Here is a 25,915-nt window from a genome sequence, read left to right on the forward strand (position 1 = left end):
CCTCCGATTCTAAATTATAACCACAACAAATTTGAAGTGCATGACCTCTGAGACCCTTCTAGCCCTGGCTTTCCACATCATACACGACCTTGGGAGTTTACCACAAACCTTGGGGGCTCTGGCTCACCCTTATAAAACAAGGTAAGGGGCTGGAGAGATAGCTTAGCGGTTAAGGCATTTGCCTACGATGCCAAAGGATCCGGGGTTCAACTCTCCAGGACCCACATGAGCCAGATGCAAGGGGGCGCATGCATCTGGAATTTTTTGCGGTGGCTGGAGGCCCTGGAGCGCCAATTCTCTGCCTCTCTCTTAAATAAATAAATAATATTTTTTTAAAAAATAACAAGGTGAGGAGAGAGGGCAGAGATAGAGAAAGAGAAAGAATCACAGAGAAAGGGAGAGGGAGAGGGAGAGAGAGAGAGAGAGAGAGAGAGAGATTCAGAGGAAAGGCAGCCAGAACCTAAGGCACTTCAGAGATGGCATCTTCCCAAACAGCCTCTGACCAGGAAGGTCTCCACCTGCTGCTTCCAACACTGTGGAAGGGATCTGATGGGCACGAGATGGGATAGCAGCTCCATAGGCCCCTTTCCTCGCCCTCAGTCAGCTGCTTAGAAACCCAGGCAGAGATCCCTGCCAGGTTCCCCAGGGGTCCCCGTCCTCACATCTCTGCTTCCCTCTGGAGGAGGCAGGCTCTGACCTAGATACCCTAGGGGTCGATGGTCAGAGCTGGGTGGGATCTGATAAGCCCATGTCTCAGCCTTTCCCAACAAACAGGAGGAGGTATGAACCTGCTTGGTAGAAGAGAAACAGAAGGCACATGCATTTGGGACCACTCTCTCCTTCCTTCCTTCCTTCCTTCCTTCCTTCCTTCCTTCCTTCCTTCCTTCCTTCCTTCCTTCCTCCCTCCCTCCCTCCCTCCCTCCCTCCCTCCCTCCCTCCCTCCCTCCCTCCCTCCCTCCCTCCCTCCCTCCCTCCCTCCCTCCCTTCCTTCCTTCCTTCCTTTCTCCTATCCAGAGCCCCTGGCCCAGAGAAGAATGTCCCAGGGCTGCAAAAGAAGCCAGAAGCTGGTCCCAGTCTCTGTGGACTGGGCTGGGCTGGGTTGCACCGGGCTGGGCCAGCTGGGCTGGGGCAGAGGCGGGATGCTGCTGAGTGGTTCTCTGGGGAGAAGGGAATTGAAAAGGAAACACATCTTCAAGGAGAGCAGGGAGGAGGAGGCTGTGTCACACACACACACATGCACACACACACACACACACACACACACACCCCTTGCCTCAGCTTCAGCCTTACTTACTCAAGGAGAAAAGAGGAGAGAGGGGAGAGGAGAGGAGAGGCGCATTGCTCTCTCTCTGCTCTTTGAGCTTTTCCTTTGCCTCCCCGCCCAGCTGTGCCGTCAGCAGCGCCAGCAAAACTGGCTTCAAATTTGAACGGCGCTGAAGGCTCTGGCGTCCTGGGAGCTCGGCACGGGCGGCAGCAGGCGGGAACTCTGGACAACGCTGGCCTTGACAAGGCCACCCGGAGCCTCTCAGCAGCGGCTGGCCCTCAGTCTCCTGGGTGGCGCTTCTGTCCTTGTGCCGGGGAATGGTGCGCTGAGCCCCTTATCCTGTCCTGAACCTGCGGAAGCCCCAGACTCTAGCGAACATGGCCAACCCAGTGCTGCCTCAGTTTACCCCAGCGCAGGACCTGGGCTCCACGTCACCGCTGGAGCTTCCCGAAATGGAGAAACTCCTCACCAAGGTGGAGAGCAAAGATGACAAAGCTCTGAATCTGTCCAAGTCCCTGTCGGGGGCTCTGGACCTGGAGCAGAATGGCCACAGCCTGCCCTTCAAGGTGATCTCTGAAGGGCACCTCGAGACCTCCCTCCCTGGCTCCCCTTCCCGGGTCAGCTCAAGGCGGGCATCTTCCATCATCACCACCTCCTATGCCCAGGACCAAGAAGTCCCCAAAGATTACCTTGTCCTTGCCATCGCCTCTTGCTTTTGTCCTGTCTGGCCCCTCAACCTCATTCCCCTCATCTTCTCTATCATGGTAAGTGCTCTACTTCCTTCAGGGGCTGGGGAGGGTCTCAGAGTGGCAGGTGTGTCCCCAGCAAGGCGAGAGACGAGAGCCCTGGTGGGAGACCTTTTCTCAGCTCCCCACTTCCCTTTCTAGAGGGCCAGGACTCTGTTGTGTTCATTGCTCCTCTGTGGCTGCCTTTGCCCTGGGTATCAAAGCTTGACTTTGTTTTGTCCCTGCTGGAGAAGAGGGACTCAAGGGGGCCACCTGGAGCAAAATTCTCCAGGGCAGAGAGACATCCAACTTGAGATCTTGCTAGTTTTTGAAGGTGTGTGTGTGTGGGGGGGGGGGGGCGGAGAGGTCTGTCTGAGCAGAGCTGTCTATCAACAGAGAATAGAGTCTGAAGGGTTGCCCAGGGCTCTGAGGGCCCTGAGGGGAGCCAGGCCTCCTGGGCATTCTACCAGCCTCTGTCAGCCTCGGTTTCCTAGAGCCATGGCTTCCCTGTTGCATGCCGAGGCCCCCGGCGCCTGGCTCCTCTTGGGGCGCACAGGAAAGGATGAATTGGCAGGACATTGAGGGGCAGGCACAGTGCCGTTTTCCCTGGACTCTGGGGGCTTGTGGTTTCCCAGATTTCACCATCTGGTCTTAGGGCCTGGAAGTCTGGGCACGAGGGAAGAATGTGAGAGTCACAGGGCATGGCCAGCCTTGCCAAGAAGAGACACGTGCACTAGCTGTCTTGCTTCTCCAGAGTTCTCAGCAGACTAAGGTTGTCCCCAAGCCAAGCTGTTAGTGTAGGAATGCTTACCAAAAAAAAAAAAAAAAAAAAAAAATCGCACAGGAAATGTCCACAAATAGGTTGAACAAGATACTAACTTTCAGAATAAGGTTAGGAGCAGGAGACCCTAACTGTCAGAGGCCTGGGTGGGTGAAACTGCTTCCCTTGGAGTGATACTACTGCTGAGTCATCTGTCACCAAGCCCTTCAGAACAGTGGTCACTCCCACTGTCCTCTGAGGAAACCTGTATTTCTTTTTTCTGAAAAATATTCTTTAATTAATTAAATTTATGAGGAGAGACAGAGACAGAGAGAAAGAGGCAGATAGATAGAGAGAGAGAATGGGCACACCAGGGCCTCCAGCTACCACAAACGAACTCCAGATGCATGTGCCACCATGTGCATCTGGCTTACGTGGGTTCTGGGAAATTGAACCTGGGTCCTTAGGTTTTGTGGACAAGTGCCTTAATCACTTAAGCCATTTCTGCAGCCCGGAAACCTGTATTTCTCCAAACCTATCTATCCACTTCCTGAAGTCCCCATCAGATCCAGTGCCCCTTGCCAGGCCATGGGGACAGTGGCAGTGTTTTAGTGTGGAGGCAGCTGCTACCTAGTGTATGAGTTGGTTCAAGAGAGAGCGAGGGAGGGTCCTGGGTAGGGGCCTTGGGAAGAACTTCCTGTCCTCAGCCTGCAGCTCTGGGGAACAGAGCCAGGCCCCAGGGTGCACCCAGTGACTGTGGCTAGGGACAACCTCTTGGTTACAGGCTAAGGTCCCAGGAGGGGAGACAGGCTTTGGAGAGGGAAGTCACACCAGCGCTCAGGAGAAAACAGATTCTAGAATGTATCTTCTGGGAGTTGGGAATAGAGTGTAGGAGCTGAACCTAAGTCCAAGACTGTGTGATCAGTGAACCCATCCCTGGCATTTCTACCCTCATTTAAGGTTCTTGAATCAGGTCTGACAGTGGTTGACTCAGGAGCAAGACCTATAGCTCTAAACAGACACCATAGTCAAGTGCTTTGACCTGCTGTCCAAGGGAGAGACATGTAAACAGGTTCTTAAAACACATTGCAAGACGTGCCCAGGCTAGACATAACCACAAGAGAATTATGTCATTTTAGGGAAGTTACTCAAATCCCCTTAGTCAGTTTGCCCATCTGCAAAATGGGTGCAAGCATAATGGCTACATTAGAGAGCTTTGAGAGGTGGAGATGGGACAGCTCACACAGAGTGCTTACGAACAACTCTGGGGCATCCTAAGTGCTGTTCTGTGGTCACAGCAGCTAAGTGCAGCTGGACTTTCCCAGTGGGCAGTGGGACACCCTTGCGGGAATTTCTGTTGTTTTTTGTTTTTGAGTCAGGGTTTTGCTCCAGCCCGGTCTGCCCTGGAACTCACTCTGTAGCCTCAGGCTGGCCTCTAACTCATGGTAGTAACTGCTTAGTCTCCCGAGTGCTGGGATTAAGGGCATGCACCACTATGCCTGGCTACTATGGGATTTAAAACTTTTTTGGGAGATTTTTTTTTTTTTTCTGAGGCAGGGTCTCATTTCAGCCCAGGCCAACCTGGAACTCACTCTGTAGCTCCAGGCTGTCTTCGAACTTATGACTATCCTCCTACTTCTGCTTCCCAAGTGCTGGGACTAAAGGTGTGCACCACCATGCCCGGCTTTTTTGGAGGTTTTTTGTTTTGTTTTGTTTTGTTTTTCAAGGTAGGCTCTCACTCTGGTCCAGGCTGACCTGGAATTAACTCTGTAGTCTTAGGGTGGCCTTGAACTCATGGCGATCCTCCTACCTCTGCCTCCTGAGTGCTGGGATTAAAGGCGTGCGCCACCACGCCCGGCTTTTTTTTTTTTTTTTTTTTGGAGTTTTGAGACATGGTTTCTCTCTGTAGCCCAAGCTGGCCTGAATCTCATGACAATTCTCTTGCCTCAGGCTCTTAGGTGCTGAAAATATAGGAACGTATTGCCACACCCTGTTCTTAATAGCTTTATTGAGATATAATTCATGTTATACAATTTACCCATCAAAACTGTATGATTTTATGCTTTGTAAATTATTCATTAACTTTGTTGTTGCTATTTTTTATGGTGCTTTAGATCAAACCAGGGTCTTGTACAAGCTAGGCCACCATTGACCCACATCCCAGCAAAAATCATTATTATTATTAAAAGAGGTATGCCACCATGCCTGGCTCTCCTTTATAATATTTTTATTTATTTATTTGCAAGAAGAAAGACATAGAAGATAGAGAGAATGGGCATGCCACTGCAAATGGACTCCAGATGCATGTGCCACTTTGTACATTTCACTTTATGTAGGCACTGGAGAATTGAACTCAGGTCCTCAAGATTTGTGGGCAAATGCCTTAACTGCTGAGCCATCTCTCCAGCCCTATTTTTGTTTTTTTTCAAGGTAGGGTCTCACTCTAGTCCAGGTTGACCTGGAATTCACTATATAGTCTCAGGGTGGCCCCAAACTCATGGTGATCCTCTTACCTTTACCTCCTGAGTCCTGGGATTAAAGGCATGCACCACGATGCCCAACAAAAAGTATTATTTTTAAATTAAGAGATTATGCATTTATTCCTGGCTCTTCTTAAAAGTTATTATTTTTAAACAAAATTGTCTTTTTTTTTGGAGGTAGGGTCTCTAGCTCAGGCTGACCTAGAATTCACTATGTAGTCTCAAGGTGGCCTTGAACTCATGGCAATCCTCCTACCTCTGCCTCCCAAGTGCTGGTATTAAAGGTGTGTATTACCACACCTGGAAACATGACTTTCTTTTTATTTATTTATTTGTTTGTTTGAGAGAGTGAGAGAGAAAGAGGCAGAGAGAGAGAGAGTGTGAGAGTGAGAGGGAATGGGTGTGCCAGGGCCTCTAGCCACTGCGAATGAACTCCAGATGCCTGTGCCCCCTTGTGCATCTGGCTTACGTGGGTCCTGGAGAATTGAACCAGGATCCTTTGGCTTTACAGACAAATGCTTTACCACTAAGCCATCTCTCCAGCCCCCCAAAATTATTTTTTTAATTAATTAATTTATTTTTATTAACAACTTCCATGATTGTAAATGATATCCCTTGGTAATTCCCTCCTCCCCCCCACTTTCCTCTTTGAAACTGCATTCTCTATTATGTCCCCTCCTCCTGTCAATCAGTCTCTCTTTTATTTTGATGTCATCATCTTTTCCTCCTATTATGATGGTCTTGTGTAGGTAGTGTCAGGCCCTGTGAGGTCATGGATATCCAGGCCATTTTGTGTCTGGAGGGAGCATGTTGTAAGGAGTCCTACCCTTCCTTTGGCTCTCACATTCTTTCTGCCACCTCTTCTGCAATGGACCCTGAGCCTTGGAAGGTGTGATAGAGATATTGCAGTGCTGAGCACTCCTCTGTCACTTCTTCCCAGCACCACGATGCCTTCTGAGTCATTCCAAGTTCACTGACATCTGAAAAGAGAAGGTTCTCTACCAAAAATGAGAGTAGCATTAATATATGGGTATGAACATTAAGAGAAGTGCTTATTGGGCTGTTTGGTGAGCATAGTATATACATTTAGCCAGATAGCAGCATATGTTACACCCCTAGGGCTCATGCCTACCCCTGTTTTAAATTTTCAATCTCAGGGATGTATTCCCTCCCATGGAGCAGACCTCCAGTCCAATTAGAGGGCAGTTGGTTTTCACCATGACAGACATGCCACTATTGCACCTGTTGGCTCATTTGGCCTGGCTGGCCAAATATAAGGCTTGCAGTGTCCACTGTTGAGTATCTTCACTGGTGATTTCTCTCCCATTGAACTGCATGCAGAATGGCTTCTTCCAGCTTTCTGTCAGCTGGTCTGCATGGAGGAGGTTATTAGCTCAGTTCCAGCAGGATTTCTCAGTGGCCTTGCAGCCCAAGTATGTGGAGTCTTCAGCAATAGGGTCTTATCATCTATTCCTGGTGGGAAACCAAGGACCATGGCAATAGCCTACAATGTTTTGGGGCATCAGGGACCTCTGTGGCCAACAACTCACTGGAAGGTATCTCATCCCTGGCACTGAAAATTTTCTACTAACAATGTATGGCTCCTGAGTGTTCCATTCTCCAATAAAGTAGGTTTCCATATGATTTATTTATATCCTCTTAGATCCAAAAATTATTTTTAAATGATGCATTAAAATATAACTTCAGGGCTGGAGAGATGGCTCAGTGATTAAGGCGCTTGCATGCGAAGTCTAAGGATCCATGTCTGACTCTCCAGGTCACACATACTCCAGATGCCCACGGCAACACAAGGACAAGGTCGTACATGTGCACATGGTGGTGCACACGACTGGAGTTTGACGGCAGTGGCTGGAGGCCCTGGTGTGCCTATTCTCCTTTGCCTCCCTCCCTCCCTCTCCCTCTCTCTCTCTCATTAAAAACAACAAAAAAGGAAAAACAAAGATAGTTAAAAAAATAACTCTATATACAAGTGGGATACTGTGTGCTCTTTCAGTGTGTTGTATACATTGCATAGTGCTTAAGTTAGGTTAAACATATATCTGTATCTCCTCAAACAGTTATCATTTCCTTAGGATGTAAAGTTAGAAAAAAAAAACTTCTGGCTTTTTGAAATGTACAGTATGTATATATATATATATATATATATATATATATATATATATATATATTTAATTTATTTATTTGAGAGCGACAGACACAGAGAGAAAGACAGATAGAGGGAGAGAGAGAGAATGGGCGCGCCAGGGCTTCCAGCCTCTGCAAACGAACTCCAGACGCGTGCGCCCCCTTGTGCATCTGGCTAACATGGGACCTGGGGAACCGAGCCTCAAACTGGGGTCCTTAGGCTTCACAGGCAAGCGCTTAACTGCTAAGCCATCTCTCCAGCCCATGTACAGTATATTTTTGTTATCTATAGTCACCCTGCTTCTAGCCTGCATCTGTCACTTCGTACTCACTGATGGGCCTCTCCCTCCTTTCCACTCTCCCCAGACCCTGGTCACCACATTCTACTGTCAACTTCAGTGAGATCAACTTATTTATTTGGTTGGTTTGTTTTTTGAGGAAAGGGCCCACGCAGCTCAGTCTGGCCTTAAACTTGCCATGTGTGTAAGGATGGCCCAAAACGCCTCATCCTTCTGGTTTCACCTCTCAAAGGCTAGATCAAGTGCACACATCACTGTTCCTGGCTGTTTAAAACGGGGTCTCCTTCTGTAGTCCAACCTGACCTAGAACTCTCTGTACCACCCCACAGCCGTCTTCAGACTCATGCAGGCCCTGCTGCTTCGGCCTCATTAGTGCTGCGATTATAGGCATGACCCACCGTACCCAGTTGAAGGTCAACAGTTATAAAATTCCAGACCTAAGTGGGGTCCTCAAGTACTTGTCTTTCTGTGCCTGGCTTATTTCACTTAATATAATGATGCGTTGAAATTCAAACTCCTAGAAAGAGTTCCTGACATCCTTATGATGTTTAACCTCATCACACTCTGGTCTCCTTCTGTTGTGCCAAACAAGGCAGCCACTTACCTTAGCTAACTACTTCCCAATGCCTAGTATGGTGCCTGGCACCTAAAAGAGGCATGCTCATTGATGATAACCAGGCATCCTCTATCAACTCCCTCAAAACAAGCAATTTGCCATTCAAGTAGACCAACTCCTAGGACATTTCCAAAAGCCCCTTATGCCTTTTCCATAAACCTGTCCAAGCCTCCTAGCTTTGACCAGGATTCTTTGTTTGTTTTGTTTTTTAATATTTTATTTATCTATTTGAGGGAGTGAGAGAGAAATGGGTGCACTTGGGCTGGGACTCAGAAAGGGGCAGGTACCACAAGCATAATGGGATGGGAGAGATCTTGGGTGTTCATATTTCAGAGAAGCAATGGCAAGGATCAGACTGTGGTTGCGGAAATGAGTGTCTAACGTGGAAATGGGATTTGGCACCTCAGTGCCAAAGGGTGACATTACTAATATTCACTGTGAGCTTACTTAATGTGAGGAACAGTTCCAAATTCCTTAGATGTATTACCTCACTCCGGCTGCACCCCTGTGAGGCCAGGGTAGGTTATTCTTCTTGTATACTGGAAACAGTCCTGAAGTACAGAGACAAGAAAGCACTTCGTAATAAGTGGGAAGTTCAGGATTGGAACCCAGCCTTGCTGCTTAGGGCAAGGGTCCAAGTTTCTTACATAAACCTCATTGCTGGGTCTGGAGAGATGTCTCAGTGGTTAAGGCACTTGTCTGCAAAGCCCAAGGAACCAGGTTTGATTCCCTAGTACCCATGTAAAACCAGATGCATGAATGAGGTGGCACATGCATCTGGAGTTCATTTGCAATGGCTAGAGGTCCTGGCATGCCCATTCTCTCTCTCAAATAATAATAATAATAATCTCCATTGCCTTCCAGGAAAGCAGGGGAAGCCAGGTGAGGTATTACTGGCTGTGTGCCCAGCTGTCATTCTGTTCTGGAAGTCAGTCTAGCCTAGGCCACTCCCACAACAGAGGGGCCAGTTATTCATCTAGAACTCTGCACTATGTCCCTCCCAATAGCAGCAAGGTGAAAAGGAGACACAGACGGAGTGACAGGGAGTCAGTCTCCTGTGCTGGGGCTCCAGGTCCTGGGGACACTTCAGAACTCCCTCTTGGAAGCCCCTGTGGGTTACCAAATGTAGGCTCTTGACCCCCAAATGGGAGGAAACTCACAGCTCTGGCAGCCTCCTGTGTCTCCTATGGGGTAGGCAGTCTGGTTTGTGGGTACTTATTTATTTATGAGACAGAGAGGGAAAGAGAGAGGGAGGGAGAGAGAATGTCAGGGCCATTGCAAACAAACTCCACACACATGTGCCACCACGTCCATCTGGCTTACGTGGGTACTGAGAAATTGAACCTGGGTCCTTGGGCTTCACAGTGAAGCACCTTAACCGCTAAGCCATCTCTCTAGCCCGTCGTGGACTCTCTTGAGTGAGGAAGCTGGGCTGTTAAGAATGAGCCTGGGGCCACACAGCTGGTAATAGGCCCATTATCTGAGTGCGGAATTCATTGTTCTCTCATGGGCTCACCCCAAATCTGGCTCTGGGCACACTTAGAGGAAACTCAAATCTTTCTGCCACATGTGCAGGGTGAGGAAAATGCCATGACTTCTCTCTTGCCTCTCATTCCTCTGCTCTCCTTCCTCCCCGTGTGCGCTGGTCAGTGGAAGACTAAAGGTTTTGGCAGAACCTGCTGCAGCAGGAATGTGGGGTTAGGGGCTCTGTCTGAAGAGAGGAGCCACAGGTGCCCAGCATAGCCCCACTGTGCACTCAGCTCCACGACCCTATGAGGAGGGCAAGAGGCAGAGTTTATTTCCAGGTCAGGCTGGGAAATGGCCATGTTTGTGCATTCAGCAACATCTCCTGCCACTGAGTGGAGCGAGGTGCCAGGCAGGAGGCCTCCTGTCAGGAATCGGGATGAAACATGTGTCTGGTAGATATGGTGTGCATCCTAGCTCTGCCTCTCATGAGCCTCATGACTGTGTCGACATCACTCAGTCTTCCGTAGCCTCAATTTTCACCTCTGTAAAATGGACACAATAGCTGAGTATGGTGGCACAGGCCTGTAATCTCAGCACTTGAAGGCGGCTGCAGGAGTTCAAGGCCAGACTAAGCTATGTAGCAAGTTTGAGGCCAGCCTGGGCTACATGAGACTGTTTCAAAGTAATAATTTAAACAGTGGACAGAATAAAATAATCTGCCTCACAGTTCTGCTGGGAGCCTTAAATGTGCTCATGTGTACTGAAACAATGAGCACAAAGCCTGGTACGTAGTAAATGCTTAAGAAGTGGAATGGGCCACTTTTTAAATTTTTATATATTTAAGACAGAGAGCCGAGTGTGGTGGTGCACACCTTTAATCCCAGCACTCAGGAGGCAGAGGTAGGAGGATCACCATGAGTTTGAGGCCACCCTGAGACTACATAGTGAATTCCAGGTCAGCCTGGACTAGAGTGAGACCCTACCTCAAAAAAACAACAACAACAAAACAACAACAACACAGAGAGAGACAGAAAGAGACAGATAGAGACAGGAAGAGGCAGAAGACACACACACACACACACACACAGAGAGAGAGAGAGAGAGAGAGAATGAATATGGGATCACCAGGGCCTCTTGCTACTGAAAATAAACTCCAGACACATGTGCCACTTTGTGCATATGGCTTTATGTGGGTACTGGGGAACTGAACTCTGGCCATCAGACTTGGCCAGCAAATGTTAACCACTGAGCAACCTCTAGTCCTAGTTGCTTTTTTTTTTTTTTTGGTATTTTGAGGTAGGGTCTCACTCAAGTCCAGGCTGACCTGGAATTCACTATGTAGTCTCAGGCTGGCCTCAAACTCATGGCGATCCTCCTACCTCTGCCTCCTGAGTGCTGGGATTAAAGGCGTGCACCACCACGTCCAGCATTTTTAATCAACACTAAGTGAAACTTAGCAATACCCAAGGAAAGGGTGACCCTCGTTTGGATGGGCAATTCTCACTTGATCCAGTTTGGGGGTAATTGGGTCCCATCTCTCAATACAACATAGAGCAGAGGTGTCCAACCCCATCTGTGGGTTTGGGGGTGGCCCAAAGCAACCCTTCTTTGTGGGTTGTTTCTCCAACACACAAGAGTGCCCCAGGGTGGCCTGCACTATTCCGGAGGCATTTGGGTAACATGTGGTACGCACAGCATATTTTTTCACACTTGCTTTCATTCATTTGCCTATTTACTCACTCACTGAGCAAGTGTACTGACTCCCATCCAGGGGTGTGTGCTGGTGTCTCTCAGGCCCAGAGGCACACTCGTGACTGAGCTGCCGATACAAGAGAAGACTGGGAAGAAAACTCCCTCCTTCCTCCACTTTGCCTTAAGGAAGCACACGTGTCTCTGTCCATGGTACTGAACCTGCAGCAAGTGCATTAGGACTCATCTCCAGCTCTCTGTCCTCTGCCTACAGCTGACCAGTCCCTTGGCTGCTATTATTATTATTATTATTATTATTATTATTATTAGTTTTTTGTAGGTAGGGTCTCACTCTAGCCCAGGCTCATCTGGAATTCACTATGTAGTCTCGGGGTGGCCTTGCATTCATGGCAATCCTCCTACCTCTGCCTCCCAAGTGCTGGCATTAAAGGCAATTATTATTATTTCTTCCCTCTTTTCTGCCTTCCATTTCTGTTGTTTTTGCAATACTGGGGATTGAACAATGGCCTTGCACATACCAGGTAAATTCTTAACTACTGAACACTTTCCCCAAACCATTTCCATTTTCATTTTTATTTTACTTTTTGGTTTTTCAAGGTAGGGTCTCACTCTAGCTTAGGCTGACCTGTAGTCTCAGGGTGGCCTTGAACTCATGGTGATCCTCCTGCCTCTGCCTTCCAAGTGCTAGTATTAAAGGCATGTGCCACCACATTTGGCTTTTTTCATTTTTGTTTTGAGACAGGGTCAGTCTCTTTAAGTTATTCAGGATGGCCTTGAATTTGTAATACTTCTGCCTCAACTTCCTGAGTATCTGAGATTACACGTTTGTGCCACCATGCTCAGCAGCCATAGAAATTCTAATTTTGCATGTTTTGGAAATCCCTAATGTCTTTCTCGCTATTGACCTCCCCTTTCCCCTAATGTTGCTTAGTCATGTACAGAGTGGGTTCAGTGACCCTCACTGGCTATCCAGGTGGTTGGAGATGGGTCTCCTAAGCATTTCCACCTGAACACGTCCTGTACTGAACATGCCCTTGTCCTCCATCTCCACTCCTTCTTCAGTCAAGCCAGAGACCTGCCCATCCTTGCAGCTGACATGTCTTCATCATGCTCCAGTCTGAACTTTTCCCTTGCTCCCTACTCAGCTTAAATCTTTGAATCTGTCTGCTCCACCCCGCCCCCCAGCTCACCCTCCATACTCTAGTCAGACTTGCATGCCAAGAATGCCCTGCTTAAAATCCTTCTCTGGCCTCCAGTGTGTACAGGACAAACCCCCCTCTCCTTCCCTCCCTCCATCCTTCCTTCCTTCCTTTCTTCCTTTCTATGTGCATGTTCACGGGGTGCATGTTTCTCAGGTGCCATCGACCCTTTTTTGAGACCAGTTTTCTCACTGGCCTGGAATTCACCAAGTAGGTTAGACTGGTTGACCAGTAGTCCCAGGGACCCTCTTGTCTCTGCATCCCTGGCACTGACCTTCCACATGTGCACCCATCATGCCTAGCTAACCTGAGTTTGGGCTTCATTCTCTGGTCAGTGGGGAGCTCAGAAGATGCTGAGAAGGCGAGACTCCACCCATCATCGTCTTGCTATTTTCTTTCCTTTCGTGGAGACAGCATCTCACTATGCATCCCAGACTGGACTCGAATTCATCCTCCTCCTGCCTCAGCCTCTCAAGTGCTGGGATGATAGGCACATGCTGCTATGTCACACTTTTAAAAAATTTTTTTGTTCATTTTTATTTATTTATTTGAGAGTGACAGAGAGAGAGAGAGAAAGAGGTAAAGAGAGAGAGAGAGAGAGAGAGAGAGAGAGAGAGAGAGAGAGAGAGAATGGGCACGCCAGGGCTTCCAGCCACTGCAAATGAACTCCAGATGCATGTGCTCCCTTGTGCATCTGGCTAACATGGGTCCTGGGGAATTGAGCCTTGAACTGGGGTCCTTAGGCTTCACAGGCAAGTGCTTAACCACTAAGCCATCTCTCCAGCCCTATGTCACACTTTTTTAGAGTTTTTTTTTTTTTTTTTTATTAAGCACACCTGAATAGAAAGCGGAGGCTACTGAGGCAGACTGGTGCTGACATACTTCTTTTTTTTTTTTTAATTTTTTTTTGTTTATTTATATGAGAGAGATCGAGAGTGAAAGAGGCAGAGATAGAGAGAGAGAGAGAGAGAGAATGGGTGCGCCAGGGCTTCCAGCCACTGCAAACGAACTCCAGATGCGTGCGCCCCCTTGTGCATCTGGCTAACGTGGGTCCTGGGGAATCCAGCCTCAAACCTGGGTCCTTAGGCTTCACAGGCAAGCACTTAACCGCTAAGCCATCTCTCCAGCCCTATTTGTTTGTTTTTTGAGGTAGGGTCTCACTCTGGCTCAGGCTGACCTGGAGTTCACTATGTAGTCTCAGGGTGGCCTTGAACTCACAGCGATCCTCCTACCTCTACCTCCCAAGTCCTGGGACTAAAGGTGTGTGCCACCATGCCCAGCTGTGACTTTTTTTTTTTTTTTTTTTTTTTGGTTTTTCGAGGTAGGGTCTCACTCTGGCTCAGGCTGACCTGGAATTCACTATGTGGTCTCAGGGTGGCCTCAAACTCTCGGAGATCCTCCTACCTCCTGCCTCCCGAGTGCTGGGATTAAAGGCATGTGCCACCACACCAGCGACATTTTAAAAATTATTTATCTGAGAGAAAGAAAGAGAGTGAAAGAGAGAGAGAGAGAAAGAGAAGGAGGGAGAATGGGTGTGCCAGGGTCTCCAGTCACATGTGCCACCTTGTGCATCTGGCTTATGTGGGTACTGGGGAATGGAATGTGGGTTCTGTGGCTTTGCAGACAAGTGCCTGAACCACTAAGCCATTCCTCTAGCCCTATGTCACACTTTCTTTCTTTTTTTTTTAATATTTTTTTTGTTCATTTTTTATTTATTTATTTGAGAGTGACAGACACAGGGAGAAAGACAGATAGAGGGAGAGAGAAAGAATGGGCGCGCCAGGGCTTCCAGCCACTACAAACGAACTCCAGACGCATGCGCCCCCTTGTGCATCTGGCTAACGTGGGTCCTGGGGAACCGAGCCTCGAACCAGGGACCTTAGGCTTCACAGGCAAGTGCTTAACCACTAAGCCATCTCTCCAGCCCCTATGTCACACTTTCAATTGACTCTGGCAATACTCCTGATAAGCTTCCCTATCTCCACTCTGATCTTCACTTGACAGCTAGGGAGGTGTTTCAAATGCTAGTTATTTAACCATTTCATGCCTTTGACCCTCCTTCACCAGGTCCCACACTTCTGGGACAAAGGTACAACTCCTTCTGGCCCAGCAGAGCCCTGACCATGTCCAGGGCCTCCTTGCTCTGCCTCTGGCAGCTCCAGCCATAGGCTTTCATCTGGTGCCTCCTCTTTCCCTCTGTCAGTGACTGTTGAGCACCTGCATATTTGCCATGCAGGCCATTTGCATATCGGTTATCTTCTTGTTGCTGGGACAAATGCCCCACTAGAAGCAATTTAGGGAAGGAAAGACTTTATTTCAGCTTACAGCTCCAAAGAGTAGAGTCCATCATGCCAAGAAAGGCATGGTAGGCTATCATACAGCCAAAGGACCTAGGTTCAATTCCCCATGACCCACGTAAGCCAGATGCATAAGGTGGTGCATACATCTGGAGTTCCTTTATAGTGGCTGGAAGCCCTGGCATGCCCATTCTGTTTCTCTCTATCTGCCTCTTTCTATCTCAGCCTCTCAGAAAGAAAGAAAGAAAGGAAAGAAGGATGGAAGGAAGGAAAGAAAGAAAGAAAGATTAAAAAAATAATCTAGCCAGGTGTGGTGGCACACACCTGTAATCCCAGCATTTGGGAGGCAGAGGTAGGAGGTGATCATGAGTTCGAGGGCACCCTGAGACTACATAGTGAATTCCAGGTCAGCCTGGACTAGAGTGAGACCCTAACTGGAAAAACAAAACAAAACAATTGAAACTCAAATGTCTGGCTTGAGGCTCTGAAAGCAGTCACACCTCGTTGGAACCCTGTGTTTGTTCCTAGGGCTGTAAGAAGAATAGGAGGAATCTAGGGAGAGGACTCTGAAGTCACGGGCCAGCTGGCCAGAAGCCGATCCCTGACTCTGCTAGGCAGGGTCCCAGGGCCACCCTTGCAAGTGCTTGGAATTATCTCTTAACAACATACCCAGGAACCCCCTGTTCTTACATTATTCACTCCATCAACAGTCATGTGATTTTACCAGACTCACAAGATCCAAGGGAAACAGAATTCATCAAGAAGGGAGACACAGATTAGGGCCCCCCTCCAACTCCAACCTGACTTATTCCAACCCACCCCTCACCATGCCTACTTTATGCAATCTGAAGGTGGTTGTGCTGAACACAGTTATAGTCATGGAGAGAGCTAGAGGGAGGGAGGCCAGTGCCTGCGTTTGGTTTTGTGGCAAGAGGAAGGCCAGAGGGGACAGCGGTCCTGTCAGGAATAAAGCAAACCACAGGGCTGCCTTCCAGTCCCAATGCGGCTGCACAACGGAGCCTCGAGTGGGGCCCAGGGTGGTTTTGGCCTGTCTACTCGTGCAAGCTGCCTTGAGCCTGGTCCTCTCCACTGTACTGGCTTCCAGTGCCGCCCTGTCCCTGCTCCATCACCATTGTGAGAGGCCATGCCCATCACGGCTTGGTTCTGCTTCCGGGAGAGAGGTCCCACAAGAAGGCCCTGTCGCATTTCCAGGAGGACCCTCTTGGGGTGTGGTGGGGATGAGTGCTGGCTGTGGTGCCAGCGTGACTGGTGGGCAGAGCTGGCTGTGGTGCCCGCGTGACTGGTGGGCAGAACAGCCTTCCCGAGCTCTCTCTGTCTTCTCTCCGCAGTCTCGAAGCAGCGTGCAGCAGGGGGACCTGGACGGGGCTCGGAGGCTGGGGCGCCTGGCCCGGCTCCTCAGTATCAGTTTCATCATCCTGGGGATCATCATCATCATTGTGGCTGTCACGGTCAACTTCACAGGTGAGGCCAGGTGCATGGAGTCAAGGGAGACCCTGGGGCAGGGCCAGTGTGTTCAGGAAGGGTACAGCCTTCTTCGCTTACTTCAGAATAGTGGTTCCGTCCCCAGCAGCAGCCACTGTGACTTCACTGTGAGTGAAGCCAAATTTTCTGACCCATCTCATGTCTGGACTTACTGAATCAATAAAAAAGAGTATAGAACACTGGGCGTGGTGGTGCATGCCTTTAATCCCAGCACTCAGGAGGCAGAGGTAGAAGGATTGCTGTGAGTTCGAGCCCAGCCTGAGACTATAGAGTGAATTCCAGGTCCGCCTAGTTGCTTTTGTTTTGTTTTGTTTTTGAGGTAGGGTCTCACTCTGGTCCAGGCTGACCTGGGATTAACTATGTAGTCTCAGGGTGGACTTGAACTCATGGCAATCCTCCTACTTCTGCCTCCCAAGTGCTGGGATTAAAGGCGTGCGCCACCACACCTGGCTTTTCTCTCCCTTCCTCCCTTCTTCTTCTTTTTTTTTTTTCAATTAGTCTGCCCAGGCTGTGAGTTCAGGTCCTCCTCAACTTTCTTCCTGTGCAAGTCGGAACACGTTCCATAAGGTCTGAGCCTGTTTACTCCATGCAGCCAGATGGACTTGCAGTTGTGTGGAAGGCAGGAGCCACTAGCCGGGGACACCAGGCTTCATATCACTTGTAACGTCCTGTCTGCTTTGTTCTGTTGCCATGTGCCAGTTTAGCCTGGGCTGTTCCAGTTACAAGAGAAAGCTTCTGAATCCACACTGAGAAGGGACTTTGTAGCTTCTATCACAAAGTTCAATATAGATCGCTCTAGTCTGGGGCAAGACCATATTTAGATGTTCAAACGGTGGTGACAGGAATCTGTGTCACGCCCTCGTCCTGCCGTCCAGCGTGTCGGTTTCATTCTTAGACGGGCTGTCTCTCTATGGAGGCAGGATGGTGACCAGTATGGCTCTTAGTGGCCTAGAAGAGACACACATGTTAGCCAGTCCAGCAGTTAAGCAGGGAAAATGTGTCGTAACGGAGCAGATGTCTCATGGTTGATTCTGATTGGCCCAATTAGGGATATATATATACATACATACATACATATACATATATATATATGTATATGTATGTATGTATGTGTGTGTATATGTATATGTATTTATATTTATATAAACATATATATATATTTATAAACATATATATGTTTATATAAATATAAATATATAAATATGTTTTGGTTTTTTGAGGTAGGGTCTCACTCTAGCCCAGGCTGACCTTGGAATTCACCATGTAGTCTCTGGGTGGACTTGAACTCACGGTGCTCCTCCTACCTCTGCCTCCGTGTGCTGGGATTAAAGGCCTGCGCCACCAGGCCTGGCTTCACATGCTCATCTTTGAACCAATCCCCCAAGCCATAACCTCCTCACGGGCACGAGTTCAGTTCTTCCAAGAGCACCAAACCAAAGATGTCCCTGACCCTGTATCTCACCCCCTGTTCCCACTTCTCACCAGGAAGCAGTTGGGCATGGGGCTGTGGGGTCGTGCCTCCAGCCAGGGCCTTGAAGACCCGGGGTCGCGTTGCGAGCGCTGCTCTGCCATCCTGTGCTTCTCTTTACAGTTCACAAGAAATAAGAGAGACCGAGGAGCGGCTTCTGGCAAGGGGCAGATGCTGGCCAGCAGGAGAGCTCACACACCCCACAACACAGAGGACAGGATGATGGAAGCCACGTGTCCACCTGTCCCCAGGCTCCAAAAGCACAAACTTGGAGGGGGGAACACTCACATCACCCCCTTTCCAGCCCACAACAGATGGAAAAGAAAATCGGAAGGAAGGAAGGAAATCAGATGAAATTTACCATGAAACCAACCAACCTTTGGACCCCAGCGCTCTGGCTTGTTTCGGCCCCCACGACCCCTCGGACCTGTTACAAGCAGCGTCCACTGCCCGAATGAGATGCCGCCCAGCCCCACGTCCCAGACCCGCTGCAGAAGGAACGAAGCCGGGCAGGCCCGTGGTGCCTGCGCTCCGGGAGCAGACGTGGCGCCTCACCTTTTCTATTCTCCTTGAGGGGAGCAGACTGCTTTTGTGCTCTGGGTCCAGTGCCCGCCGCGCTCCCAGCCCGAGCTCTCGGGCGTGTGCTCGGCTTATCCGCCGGCGCTGGGCGTGTGCGGGGAGCCGCGGCTCGGGAGAGAGGCAAGAGCCACGCATACATCCTCCACTGCCACGGACAGCAGGACACGCTGAACTGCCTCCAAACTCCAACCTCAGGGACTCTCCGGTCCTAGAGTATCTCCCGGGACAGCGGGGTCTGCCTCTTGCTTCCCCGAAGGCTCTGCTTTAGCCTGGGTGCCAACCAGGTACTCCCTGGGGCTTGCCCTGGTCCTGAACAGCCAGTGGGGAGGAGGGGACCTGAGCTCTCTCCTGCCACGTCTCTTCTAAGGTCTAGGATGCAAGCATGGGGACCCCGACTTCAAGCTCCTAGCCCAGCCCTATCTGATGCTCGGTGCCTGAGCCTTTGTCCCTGGAGGTGGCTTTGGGACCAGCGCTGGGACTCTCGCAGGCTGCTGTGTAAGGGAGTGAGAGGTCTAGAGAATTTCTATGAAGTTTTGTGGTTTCTTGGATCTAGCGCCCCAGGGCTCTGCAGGGAAGGGTTTGGCTGAAGGGTTGGTCTTTGGAGCCCCGGGGCGCTCAAGAGGCAAGGCCTGTATACCACAGCCTCTGTATCTTAGGATCTTAACACACGTGCACACACACACACACACACACACACACACACACACACACACACACAGTCTTCACAAGGACCTCAGCCTCCTCATAGTTCTTTGGCTTTGTAGCCCTCCCATTTTCTCCCTGGCACCGGCTGTGCCCACAGGGACCTCACCTGCTGGTCTTGCTTCTCTGTGACCCCATCCACGGCCACTCCTGCACCCCACTGTCAGTTCAGACCTGGGGAGGAAGGAATCGGGATTACCCACCTAGCAGTCGGGGTTAGTACCCTCAGAGGGGGAGCAGGTCCTTAGTCCCAGCCACACTGGTGTTGGGTTGACAAGTCTGCTTCCCCCATTCCCTGTCAGGACCTTCATGCTTCTCCCCAGGGTCTCGTGGTCTCAGAGGGTGGGGTCAGGACCTGGCAGGACCAGTTAGCACAGAGGCATTGGCTGCTGAGAGGGAGGCTCTGAGCCTCCGAGACGGGTTTGCATTTTGCATGATTTCTGGGAGGGCAGAGAGGCTGTCTGGGTTTGTGTGTGTTGGGGCGCGGGGCGGGGGGTGTGTTCCTAGGGGTTGATGTTGCTACATCAGGCCTCCACTGAGGCAATAAACTCACACTTCTAGAGCAGGGCCTTGCTGGTCATGCTTTATGGGATCTTTGAAACCAAAATAGAGAGGATATGAGCCCAGAGCATTTGTATGACTTGGGAGGTCAGGTCAGGAATGGGACATGTGACCTCAGCGGTATCACCCGATCATAGTCCTTGTCAAGAGTTTCAGGACCCTGGTGAAGAAAGGAGCTGCAGAGACTATGGTCATGTGAGAGATGGACGGTGGAGATGACCTCTCTGTGCCCTCGGAGCCCGGCACACACCTACCCTCCTAGCTCCCTAGTTTACACATGTATAGTAGGCTTGCCACACACTCTCACACGAGTGCACACTCATTTACACTTCAATAGCTGAAGGCCCTGGCTCAGAGAATGGCTCAGCTGGAATGTTCTTCCATTCAGGCAAGAACAACCTAGGAGCTTTCTCATGGTGCCAGGCCCACAGGTCAGAGACTTCCACAGAGGTGGCCCCTGGGCAGAGGGGAGCACAGGGCAGGAGAGAGCCATCTGGGATGGGAGAGGACTGAGAGATGGTTCTCACAGCCACCAGTTGCATGAACACAGTGGTTCCCAGGCTGGGGCACAGACCCGGCCTCTTCCCAGGCCCCAGGGAGCAGCAGCAGACACTGTCCCCTTCCCACCACCAAACAGAGACTCTGTACTTCTTGGCATGGAGAGAAATAAAGTTAAATATCTGTGTTCCTCCTGTGTGTGTGCACTGCTGAGGTCTGGCGTTCCAAAGAGCCAGGGGGAGGAGTCCACTCAGCCAGCTGATCCCTGAGGTCGGCACTGGGACCCCTGGGCTTCCACAGCCAAAGTAAGACATCCGCCTGGGCAACTCACTGTCATCCCCGGGACCCAGTATCTCCCAGTGTAAAACAGGTGGGCAGTGCTGTTCCTGCCTCCCTTCTGTCCGTTCTGCTCATGAACCAAGAGCCTGGACTGAAGAGAAGAGGGCGGGAAGCTTCCTCTGCTGCTCCAGGCAAACCCACAGGGCAGCCTGGAGGGCTCCACACGGAGAGGTTCTGGGACTTGTCTACAAGGTCATACAATGCCGAACACATAGAAGGCACTAAATACATTTACTTATTTATTTATTTATTTATTTATTTATTTATTTATGAGAGAGAGAGAGAGAGAGAGAGAGAGAGAGAGAAAATGGGCACTCCTGGGCCTCTAGCCACCGCAAACAAGGCTTCCTTAGGTTTCACAGACAAGTGCCTTAACCACTAACCCATCTCTCCACCCCCTAAATACATTTAAAAATATTTTATCTATTAATTTTAGAGAGAAAAAGGCAGGCAGAGGGAGAATGGGTGCACCAGGGACTCTAGCCACTGCACATGAGCTCCAGATGCATGCGCCACCTTGTGCATCTGGCTTATGTGGATACTGAGGAATCAAACCTGGGTCCTTAGGCTTCGCAGTCAAGGGCCTTAATCACTAAGCAATCTCCCTAGCCCCTAAATACGTTTTAAAATATTTTATTTATTTATTTTTTGCAAGGAGTAAGAGAGAGAGAGGGAGGGAGAGGAGAGAGAGAATGGGCCTGCGAAGACCTCCAACCACTGCAAATGAACTTCAGATGCACCTGGCGTTACGTGGGCACTAGAGGATTGAACCCAGGACATTAGGCATTGCAGGCAAGCACCTTAACTGCTGAGCCATCTCTCTCCAGCCCTCCTAAATACATTTTGATAAAATGACTTGGTCTTTAGCTTTCTGCCCCATGCTTTGTTGACGTAGAAGAAGAAGCACCATGGGGGGGTGTTAGTGGTTTGTGGGGGCAGGAGCCACTTTCTAGCTGCAGTGAGCCACAGGCCATGACTTTTCTGAGGAAGGGAGGCTGAGGGGGAAGATTGGCATGGGCACAGCCAAGCTGGACAGCCAGTGGGAAGGAACAGGAGCGCTGTCCGCGTGAGGGACAAGAGGACGGGGCAGGACAGAAGGGGCAGGGCAGTGGTGGGAAGGAGGAGGGAAGAAGGTCCCAGAATCCAAAGGGAGGTGGAGCAGAGTGGGTCCGGGCATGCAGCTGGAGGACATGCACACAGATTCAAAATCTGCCTGGCTACTTTCTAGCCCAGCCCTCCCCTCTTTGCAAAGCTTCCATTCTGCAGGTGTGAGCATGCAATGAAACACTCTGGGTAAAGACCAGAGCACATGTCTTCACTGCTGACTCCTATTGACCCATCTCCTCTAATGAGATGAAGGCAAGGGCCAAAGCTCAAGTGTCCATGTGGCAGGACCCATCCACGCCAGAGGCCTATTCAGACCTCTCTCCTATCCCTGGCCTGCCTGCCTCAGGTGGAGTGCACTCCAAGCCCATCCCATGAGGCCCTGTCTTCATGCAAACGTGTGGGATAATTAACAAACAACTGCTCCTAAACTGGCTGAGCCACTCAGGAGGTCCTGAGGTAGCAGGATTATGAGTTCAAGGTCTGCCTGGGCTACAGTTAGTACAAGGCAGCCTGGGTAACTCAGTGAGGTCTTATTCGAAATAAAAAGAAACAAGAGGCTGGGAGTATAGCTCAGTGGTACAGCTATTGCCTAGCAAGTGCAATGCCTTAGGTTTGTCCTTATTAACACCCATACCTCCCCATACAAACTGCCCAGATGCCCCACCTGCACTCCACTTTTTAGTACCTGCCTCCTATAGTGGGACAAAGTACCGCAGGGTGAGCTGTCAGCTCCACTCATTCCCAAAGCCTGCCCTGAGCTGTAATCATCCCCCTGGAGTCAGGTTCCATTCCCCTCTGTAGCAAGCACCCTGCGCGTGTAGTGATGACTGAGGGGAGCCAGGATGTGGCTTGGAAAAGCCACCAGCTAGTGCAGAAGGCACAATACCCACATCCACAAGGACATGTGTAGGAACTTCTCCAAGTACTGGAGGGAAGGGCAGGGTTTCAGGGCCACGTTCCTCAAGGGGCCCCTCCTGGCCCCTCCCATTGCAAACTTGTACTCGGCACCTTCTGTGTTCCAAGCCATGTCTTGACCCTGGAAACATTTATGAGGGAAAGGACAACAGGTTTCCTGGACTGTGTGACCTTTGATATAAAGGAAGGATCTAGAGAAGGAAAGGTTGGGAGAGTATCCCAGGTAGGTGACGGGAGCAGGAAGCAGGACCCGGAAGGTTAAAGACCTGTCCTGGGAGATCAGGGAAAACCATCTAGCAGAGTGTGGTCCCCAGCAGGAGCCTCTGGGTCTCGGGCTCTGTGCACTGGGAATTCATCCAGCCAGACTTGGGTGACGTGAATGCTTCTTATGTACTGGGCACAACAATGATCTCACTTAATCCTCCATCACCTCCAGTAGGGGCCATCCATCTTCTTGAGATTAAACAAGACTTAGAAAGGCCCAGTGAATTGCCCAGGGTTAGAGTGTGAGGAAAAAACGGGGAAGCAGGACAGTCTTTTGAAAAGCCCTTTTGGTGACCAAAATTTCTTCAGGCTTTAAAAAGCTTGCAAGCTCTTCCAAGGCAATTGACCATCTTAATGTCCCTCATTGCACAGGTGCCAGTCACCTTGCTCTGCAACCTTTTGCCTTAGACCTGCATGCCAGCTGTCTTCTCAGAGGCATTTCATGTGCCTCCCAAGGGTCTACAACACAACAAAACACCACCAGGTGATGCTGCCAGCAACACCAGGTGAGCAGGCAAGTTCTATGCGTGCACCATAGGTAGCAGTAACTGCAGAGATAGAAAAATTTAAAAATATTTTATTTATTTATTCATACATAAATAAAGAGAGAGAGAGAGAGAGAGAGAGAGAATGGGCATGCCAGGGCCTCCAGCCACTGCAAACAAACTCCAGACGCATATGCCCCCTTGTGCATCTGGCTAATGTGGGTCCTGGGGAATCGAACCTGGGTCCTTTGGCTTTGTAGGCAAATGCCTTAACTGATAAGCCATCCCTCCAACCCCAGAACTTATTTTTTTTAAAGCAAAATGTTACACTTTAACAATGCAAACATGACCATTTGAAATCTGACCCATGATTTCTTATACAGACATCTATAGTCTAATCCCTAGAGACCCAAGGTACACAAATAGCAAGTCTCAAGAAAGACAACTTGGGGGCTAGAGAGATGGCTTAGTGGTTAAGGTGTTTGGTTACAAAGGCTAAATACCCTGATTCAATTCCCCAGGATCCACATAAGCCAGATGCACAAGATGGCGCATGTGTCTGGAGTTCGTTTGCGGTGGCTGAAGGCCCTGGCATGCCCATTTTCTCTATCTGCCTCTTTCTCCTCTCTCTCTAAGAAATAAATAAATAAAATATTTAAAAAAGAAAGACAATCCACACTGTAAATTTTACCACTTAACAAGATAGTGTGAGGCCTGCCTGTCCCCTCAGATATGAGAATGCACAGCACACTTACAGTGATAAGTTCAAGTCACGTCTCCTCTATGGCTACAGAAGAATATTCATTCCTTTTCAGTGGCATGGCACTCCTCCACCCCTGGTAACTCACCCACTGCTTTTTTTTTTTAAACAGCATATTTCACTACATTCTCTATTTGTTCATGTCTTAGTAAATTCTTTTACCACAAGCCACTGTTTCTCATGACCACACTACTATTCTGCCTGGCTTGGGAGACTGAAAGTTTCTCTGACAGCATTTTCCAGATGCAGCCAATTTTCAGATATTTAAGAGGGGTTAATTGGAGGAAGGAGTTATGTTTTGTAATCAGCAGCTCTGTGTACCCAGAAGCCATACACACAAATCCCATGTCAGGTTTTCCACACACTGGCTGTGCGGTCTAGGGAAGGCCATTGCTTCTGTCTGCACCTCAATAATGTAAAGGAACAAGCCAGTTTAGAGCAGGCTTTCTTCTCATCCTGGCCTCATGAGGGGAGGGATAGAAAAAAGAAAAAAAAAAAAAAGGCCTGGGAGCTCTCCAAGGTCCTGATATCTTGATGCCACTCTGGGAGAGTCTGGCTTAATTGGTTTGGGGTGTGGCCTGCGTTTCCAGGGGACCTTGATGGCCAGTGGAGGCTGACAGAAGTCTGGACTCAAGAGCCTTGCTACTCAAAATGTGGCATCACCCAGAGCCATCAGTGAAAGCCAAGGCTATATCTCCTATACATTTATGGGGAAGTGGTTCAGACACTTTAGTTAGAGGAGCTCTGGTCATGATGCCCGAGCCATTTGCCTCCAGCTCTTTCTGTTTTAAAAAATATTTTATTTATTTACCTACTTACTTATTTATTTATTTGCTAGAGAGAGGGGGGGGAGGCAGGTGGAGAATGGATGCACCAGGCCCTCTAGCCACTGCAAACAAACTCCATACCCATGCGCCACTTTGCGCACCTGACTTTACGTGGGTACTGGGGAAATCAGACCTGGGTCCTTAGGCTTCACAGGCAATTGCCTTAACCACTAAGCCATCTCTCTACTCTTTCTTTCTCCACAGGGTCTCACAGGCCCGTTGTCATCTCAGACACTCAGCCATGAAGGTGCACCTCAGGCCTTACTCTAATGAATACTTCTCTCCCCTCTTGAACAAATGACCTTCCTTCAGTAATTCATTTGGAGGTGCTGGCGATTAAACCCAGGGCCTTGCACATGCTAGAAGCCCTCCCCACTGAGCTACACACCACTTCCAATGGGCACTTCTTGTATTACTTTCTTGAGCTATTTTATTTATTTATTTTTATTTTATTTGTGAGAGAAAGAGAAAGAGAGGGTGAGAGAGAGAGAGAGAGAGGGAGAGAATGGGCATGCCAGGGCCTCTGGCTACTGCAAACCAACTCCAGATGTATGCACCACCTTGTGCATTTGGCTTTGCATGGGTACTGGGGAATCAAACCTGGGCCCTGAGGAGAGATGGCTTAGTGGTTAAGGTGTTTGCCTGCAAAGCCTAAGGACCCATGTTCAACTCTCAAGATCCCATGTAAACCAGATGCACAAAGGTGAGGCAAGCACAAGGTCACACATGCCCACTAGGTGGTGTAGGCATCTGGAGTTCAATTACAGTGGCTGAGGCCCTGGTGTACCAATTCTCTCTCCCTCTTTGTCTCTCTCTCTCTCTCTCTCAAATAAAAAATACCTGAGTCCTTAGGCTTTGCAGACAAGCACCTTAACCCCTGAGTCATCTCTCCGGCCCTTGTCTTCCTTTCTCTTAAGGATTTATTGTAGTAACCTGACAACATCT

General features: G+C 49.5%; 1 protein-coding gene across 1 annotated transcript; it reads left to right on the forward strand.

Annotated features, from left to right (window-relative positions):
• Positions 1–1,582: 1,582 nt before the first annotated feature.
• Positions 1,583–18,724, forward strand: Trarg1 (trafficking regulator of GLUT4 (SLC2A4) 1). The gene is made up of 3 exons (XM_012950987.2): positions 1,583–2,028; positions 16,312–16,444; positions 18,540–18,724. Exons 1-3 carry the CDS (start codon positions 1,642–1,644, stop codon positions 18,722–18,724), a joined length of 705 nt encoding a protein of 234 aa, XP_012806441.1. The 5' UTR covers positions 1,583–1,641.
• The last annotated feature ends 7,191 nt before the right edge of the window (positions 18,725–25,915 follow it).

This window comes from Jaculus jaculus, chromosome 9, assembly GCF_020740685.1.
Source record: "Jaculus jaculus isolate mJacJac1 chromosome 9, mJacJac1.mat.Y.cur, whole genome shotgun sequence".
In the NCBI taxonomy this organism is placed as follows: domain Eukaryota; kingdom Metazoa; phylum Chordata; class Mammalia; order Rodentia; family Dipodidae; genus Jaculus; species Jaculus jaculus.